General features: G+C 41.8%; 1 protein-coding gene across 1 annotated transcript in view; it reads left to right on the plus strand.

Moving 5' to 3' along the window:
• The first annotated feature begins 1,083 nt into the window (after positions 1-1,083).
• The window catches only part of NVL (nuclear VCP-like), a 42,043-nt gene continuing 36,058 nt past the window's right edge, over positions 1,084-7,068 (plus strand). The window contains 5 exon segments of the mRNA XM_006761258.2: positions 1,084-1,153; positions 2,160-2,212; positions 2,295-2,394; positions 4,484-4,541; positions 5,287-5,556. Coding sequence (XP_006761321.1) covers positions 1,125-1,153; positions 2,160-2,212; positions 2,295-2,394; positions 4,484-4,541; positions 5,287-5,556 — 510 coding nt within the window. The 5' untranslated portion in view covers positions 1,084-1,124.

Raw genomic sequence — 7,068 nt, forward strand, 5'->3', positions numbered from 1 at the left:
TCCAGGTGGGCCTCACAGTGCTCCGCGCCCGCTGCCCACGGCACCTTGCAGGGCGGCTCCCACGTCAGACGGGACTAGCCGCCCGCCCCCGTGGGGCTCTTGGCAGCTCCACTCCGCCGCCCGCGGAGCCGGGCCTGCGCTCCCGCCGGGGGGCGGCGTGTCTAGGACCCGCCCGGGTGGGAGGATGCAGCCCCGGGGCCTGCCCTGGTCTGGAGCCCCTCAGCGCGGATCGGGAAGGAGAGCGGAGATGGCCTTGGAGTTAAAATCTTCCTGTCGCCTGACCGGTTTGGCTCAGTGGATAGAGCGTTGGCCTGCGGACTAAAGGGTCCCGGGTTCGATTCCGGTCAAGGGCATGTACCTTGGTTGCGGGCACTTCCCCAGTGGGGAGTGTGCAGGAGGCAGCTGATCGATGTTTCTCTCCCATCAGTATTTCTAACTCTCTATCCTACTCCCCTTCCTCTCTGTAAGAAATCAATAAAATATATTTAAAAAAATAATAAAATCTTCCTGTCGTGAAGCTAGGGCCCTCCCTACTGTACGAGGCGCTTTGGGTGCCGTAAAGCATTTCCATCTCAGGAAACTTGGGGTCAGGTTGGGATACAGCAGAAATAGGTAGTATGGATGGGACTTTACAATACGCACTTTACCTAAGGGTTTTGTTTTCCATAATCATTAGTAAAAGCAGTGTGTGCTAAATGTCTTGGAATGAATGGTACAGTCAAGAAGCAATCTTTTTTAAAGATATTTTTTTTCTTGATTTTTTACAGAGGGAGAGGGATAGAGAGTTAGAAACATGGATGAGAGAGAAACATCGATCAGTGGATAGAGCGTCGACCTGCGGACTGAAAGGTCCCAGGTTCGATTCCGGTCAAGGGCATGTACCTGGGTTGCGGACACATCCCCAAGTGGGGGGTGTGCAGGAGGCAGCTGATCGATGTTTCTCTCTCATCAGTATTTCTAACTCTCTATCCTACTGCCCTTCCTCTCTGTAAGAAATCAATAAAATATATTTAAAAAATAAAGAAAATCTCTGAGTTTGAAACATTGAGTGTTTATATTTATCATGTTTTCTGTTTTAGTACCTCACCAGTAGCAGATGTGGCAAATATGTGGACACTGGAATCATGGCATCTGATCTACAAAGAATGTACAGGTAAAGAAATAGAGTCTGAGTTATATCTTTAAAGGTCCTGTTTCCAAATACAGTCACATTCTGAGGTTCTCAGGGTTGGAACTTCATCATATGGATTTTGGAGGGACACAGTTCATTTCATAACACTCTGCCTCTTGCCTTCCCAAACCTAATCCTTCTGCTTACAAGTAAAAGATCAGTAACCTCAGAAGTCGTTACCCATTTCAGTCTCAATTTTAACTCCAAAATTACATCTAAATCTCATCTAACTCAGATATGGTGTGACTGGAGCTATGATTCATTCTGAGGCCGAATTCCTCTCCAGCTGTGAACCTGGAAATCCAGACAGGTTATCTGCTACCAAAATACAAGGGTGGGCCTCGCTGGCATGGCTCAGTTGGTTGAGCATCTTCCCATGCACCTAGAGGTGACTGGTTCGATTCCCCGGCAGGGTCCATTCCTGAGTTGCAGGTTCAATCCCCTGTAGGGGGCGTGCAGGAGGCAGCCAATTGATGGTTCTCTCTCATTGATAATTCTCTCTCCTCCCTTCCTCTTTCGAAAATCAATAAAACATTTTAAAAAAGACAAAATGCAGTAGTGGACAAGTATAGGATAGGCATTTTCATGCCAAAACGGAGAAATTGGAAAGAAGAAAGGGGTTATGGTGTCAAGTCTGAAACGTAGCTAGGTGAATTCCACTAGACTTTAATCTTGTGGTGCAGGGCCCTGTCCGGTGGCCCCGTCTGTGCTCACTGGGTCCCTGGTGGCAGTGGCAGCTCTGCCATCCTCTGAGCCTCCTGGGAAGTCACTCTTTGCTTTTTTTTTTAAAGGAGAATGCATGTTCCCAGTTGCTTAGCTCTTTTGGCCTGTTCTGTAGAATACCCAGAGAAATTATAGTTGTAAACGTGTATACTCCGAAGTTGTTTGAAAATAGATTTATGGTCTGTAAATTCAGTGGCATAATTATATATTCATGCAAACTTACATGAGGGAGACCACTGTACTAAACTTCTGTCTTCTTTTTCAGCATAGACTACGGTCGAAGAAAAAGAAATGCTTTTAGGATTCAGGTAGAAAAAGGTGAGTCTATTAGCGTTAGAAATGAATCATTAATAACATTACAGAATGGTTTTGGCTCATGGCATTTTTCTTTTTGTTGCAGTATTTAGCATAATTAATAGTGAGAAGGAACTTAAGAATCTAACAGAATTAGAAGATGAACATCTGGCAAAAAGAGCAAGACAAGGTGAAGAGGATAATGAGTAAGGATTTCGGAGTGCAGGGTTTTTCTATCCAGCACATGAATCTGATCACATTTATATGCGTAAAACTTTCAGTGGCTCCTCGTTGCCCAGGAGGCGCTGTGTAACACTTGCCTAACCTCTCCAGTCCTTAACTGCAGTTTTCTGTAGCTGGAATGTTCCTTTCTTTTTCACAAGCTCCCACTCAGCATTCGAGAGTCAGCTTTCAGAATGCTGTGTTATTGTCTTTGTCAGGCCTTCCTAGACTATTTTCTATTTTTTATTTATTTTTATTGATTTCAGGGAGGGAAGAAGAGGGAGAGAGAGATAGAAACATTAATGATGAGAGAGAATCATTGATTGGCTGCCTCCTGCACGCCCCCACTAGGGATCGAGCCCGCAACCTGGTCATGCGCCCTTGACCAGCATCGAACCTGGGACCCTTCGGTCTGCAGGCCAGTGCTCTATCCACCGAGCCAAACTGGCTAGGGCCATTTGTTTGTTTTTATATGTTAAAATCCTGAAGTGGTATTTCTGGAGACAGAGATTTATGTTTTCAAGCATGTATTTTTTAGTGCATTTGAAGCTGCCCTCCAAGAAAGGTTGCCTGAGTTTGTACTCCAACAGCTTTGTGTGAAGAATGCATTTCTCTGCCCCCTTGTAATCTTAGTTACACAATTATTTAATCTTCACTAGTATAGGCAAACATTGATCATATTTTTTTTGTTTGTAATCTTTTAATAACGTGATTTTTTTTGCTGTTTCATATTTCTTTGTGAATTTCTTACCTATTGATTTTATCTTTCATTTGAGAAGTATTTGAATTTTCCTTGTGAGTTGTCAGAGTTCTTTGTATCAAATAGCACAGATCATATTGTTTTTATTTGTAATCTTTTAATAACGTCGTTTTTTTACTGTTTCATATTTCTTTATGAATTTCTTATGGATTTTGTCTTTCATTTGAGAAGTATTTGAATTTTCCTTATGAGTTGTCAGAGTTCTTTGTATCAAATAGCACCTCTTTCCGCATGTATTGCAAATGCTTGTCCCATTTTCCCATTTGCCTTTTCTGTTTGTTTATAATGTCTTCATTAGAGAAGTTCTGCATCTTTACCGAGTCAAAGCTACCAACCTTTTCCTGTGTGGTTTAAGCTGTGAATGCTTACATAGACCTCTATCACAGGAGCATATAGAACAATTACCTGTACTTTTTTCTTGTTCCTTTATGGTACTACATTTAACTACTTCATCCACTTGTAATTAATTATACTTGTATGGCGTGATTCTAGGGTAAAATGATATTTTCCCAAATAGTTGGGTAATCTACCTTCTTTATATTGAAAAGAAACGCACCAAATTACCTTAGTTGAATTTAATAAGTAGCAAAGAAATTCACGTCTTAATTATAAAGATGGGTCATAGCATTCATGTAAACCTTTTTACTTGGAAAGCCCTTTTCTTATTATTTTTATAGAAACAATAATAAATAGTAGAGTCCTGTAGTTATTAGATACCAGCTCTTGGTTATAAAGAACTGAGACTAAATTCTCAGTTTATAATTATTAGGATTTATCCTTGTTTTTCTTATCATATGGTATTGAACAACTGTGTACCTTCATTCTTCCAAGCAGACGTGTAAACGTTCCATCTGGTTACATGGCTTACGGAGTCTTCCCTCTCCTGGCATCGGACATTCCTAAATGAGACCCTGGGATCTAGTGGGAATTCACATTGCACTTTTATTTATTGCTCAGCTAATGGAAGCCACAGTTTCTTAAGCATTTACTAGGTATTAAGGACTTTGCAAGCTTTCTTTTTTTTCCCCCTTCTCTTTTTTTTCTTCTTTTGATTTGCAAGGTTTCTTTTAATCTAATAATCCAGTGAGGTGTCCATTTTGTAGATAAGGAAGCAGAGGCTCGGAGAGATTAAATAGAAGCTAGAACGTAACTGGTAAACCTGGACTTTGAGTCCAGATTTCTCTGATCCCAAAGCACGTGCTCTGAACCACCATAGTAATATTCCCCCTCAGTGTATTTTCTTGTTTTAGTTAGTAATTTTTTTAGGATGTAAGAGAAAAGCCTTTACAATTTTCCCCCCTCTTTTCACTCAGGTATACTGAAAGCTATTCGGATGACGATTCAAATATGGACGATTACCCAGATCCACAGGTAAGCCAAACATTGAATGGACTTTGAGTCTTTTAAAAATCATGATCAGCCTCCTTAGAGAAAAATCAGTGAGGAATACAATAGGAGACTTTGAACATCTTCATCTGTGAACAGTTGAATGCTTCCTGTGTACAGGGTTAGTGAACTCTGGGGTTAACCATCCTGCCCATGTTTGTTTTTATAGCCGATTATAAAAACGGGAAAAGAGGGGAAGAGAAAGGCCATATAAAGGGCAGACATGCACAGAAAGGGGAATTCATAGTAAAAATGAAGAAAAGGATACATTTTCTACCAATAAATAGACTTGGATTAAAGAGCATAGGAATAATATGAAAATTATTTGTAACTTACTTTTCCCCATTGTTAATTCAGTATTTAAATTTATTAATAACCATGATGATACTCAGATATATGTGATCTAGTTTTTAATTGATGGGATAGTGGTGACTCTCACTGACTGCCTACCAGCTCATTTTCATACTTGCTTTTTATATTTTTTAAATTGTTATTTAGTTTTATTTAACTGCCCATTATGAATTGGTACGTTAACTTGGAGTGGCAAGGGGACACGCCTTTTTGGATAGTAAATATTTGTGTTGGAATCCTCTCATTGCAAACGCCTGTTTTTCTGACTATAAAGTTATGTGAGAAGTTGTTGGAGGCACAAAGTAGAAAACGTGTTAACAGAGGCCATCAAACCTTCATGAGTACCTGTTAACTTACGCTAACATCATGTTTCTCCCAGTTGGCAAATCACATGAACTCTTCCCTGCTCTCCTTATATCGGAAAGGAGACCCTGATTCTGTTGCCAGCACTCCCGAGAGGGAGCAAAGAGAGCCCAGCGGGTCAGCACCACCGACAGCTCCCACAGCCGGCTCTGTTCCACCGAAGGCCCCTGCCAGGGGCTCTGAAGGAGGCTGGTTCATTGACAAAACTCCGGGTGGAAAGAGAGACGGTTTTTTCTCGGACCTATCAGAGGAGACAAGTAGTAAGAAGCCATTATCTGAGATAGAGGTATTTTTATACTGAAATTTCAGCCCCACGTAGCTAGAGCACATTGCCGTCTTTCCATTGAGGATGATATTCAGCAGATTCTTTTTTTTTTATTGCTTAAAGTATTACAAAGAGTATTACATATGTCTCCTTTTTTCCCCCGCCCTTGACAATCCCCTGGCCTCCCCTACCTTCCAGTGTCTTACGTCCATTGGTTATGCTTATATGCATGCATATAAGTCCTTCGGTTGATCTCTTACCCTCCCCCCTTCTGCCCCCCTACCTCCCCGGCCTTCCCGCTGCAGTTTGACAGTCTGTTTGAGGCAGCTCTGCCTCGATATTAAGCAGATTCTTGTGTTAAATAAAAGACGTAGGAACTTTGAAATAAGTGTGGCATTTCATCACTTCCTACTGCTGCCATCATTTCCATCCTAGACCACACCTCTATCTACTCTTTCTTGTCGTAACTATTGAAATGACCTTCCAACTGGAGTTTGCGTCCACTCTTTTTTTTTTTTTTTAATATCAGAAAGGAAGGGAGAGAGCTAGAAACATCAAGGATGGGAGAGAATCATGGATTGGCTGCCTCCTGCATGCCCCCTACTGGGGATCGTGCCTGCAACCCAGGCATGTGCCCCTGAGAGGAATCGGACCTGGGACCTTTCAGTCCACAGGCCAATGTTCTATTCATTGAGCCAAACCAGGTATGGCCAGTTTTCTTATGGGAACAAGAGTGGATGTAAACGCCCTGGCTGGTTTGGGTCAGTGGATAGAGCATCGGCCTGTGGACTGAAAGGTCCCATGTTCGATTCTGGTCAAGGGCACATGCCTGGGTTGCAGGCATGATCCCCAGTAGAGGGCGTGCAGGAGGCAGCCAATCAATGATGAAAATTTAGTGCCTGACTTGAGATGTGCTTGCTATAAGCGTAAAGTCCACATTGGTCTTTGCAAACTTACTACAAAAACAGTATATACAAAACACCTTGTTAATTTTTCACACTCTGGAGGATTTTGAATACAAGATTGACAATGACCTAACTTAACCCATAAGGAAGACATCTCTGTGTGAAGAACAAACTAGGGGAACAGGAGTGGACGTAAACGCCCTAGCTGCTTTGGCTCAGTGCATAGAGCATCGGCCTGTGGACTGAAAGGTCCCATGTTCGATTCTGGTCAAGGGCACATGCCTGGGTTGCAGGCACGATCCCCAGTAGGGGGCATGCAGGAGGCAGCCAATCAATGATGAAAATATAGTGCCTGACTTAAGATGTGCTTGCTATAAGCATAAAGTCCACATTGGTCTTTGCAAATTTACTACAAAAACAATATATACAAAACACCTTGTTAATTTTTCACACTGACGCGATATGGAAATGGTAGTGCCTTGAATATATTTGATTAAATAAGATAGATTATTAAATTAATTTCAACTTCTTTGCTTTTTTAAATGGGGCTCTAGAATATATAAATTTACCTATGTGGCCTGCGTTGTATTTCTCTTGGACAGGGCATCTCTAAGTGGTTTCCAAGAAC

The sequence above is a fragment of the Myotis davidii genome, unplaced genomic scaffold (genome assembly GCF_000327345.1).
Source record: "Myotis davidii unplaced genomic scaffold, ASM32734v1 scaffold174, whole genome shotgun sequence".
Lineage (NCBI taxonomy): Eukaryota > Metazoa > Chordata > Mammalia > Chiroptera > Vespertilionidae > Myotis > Myotis davidii.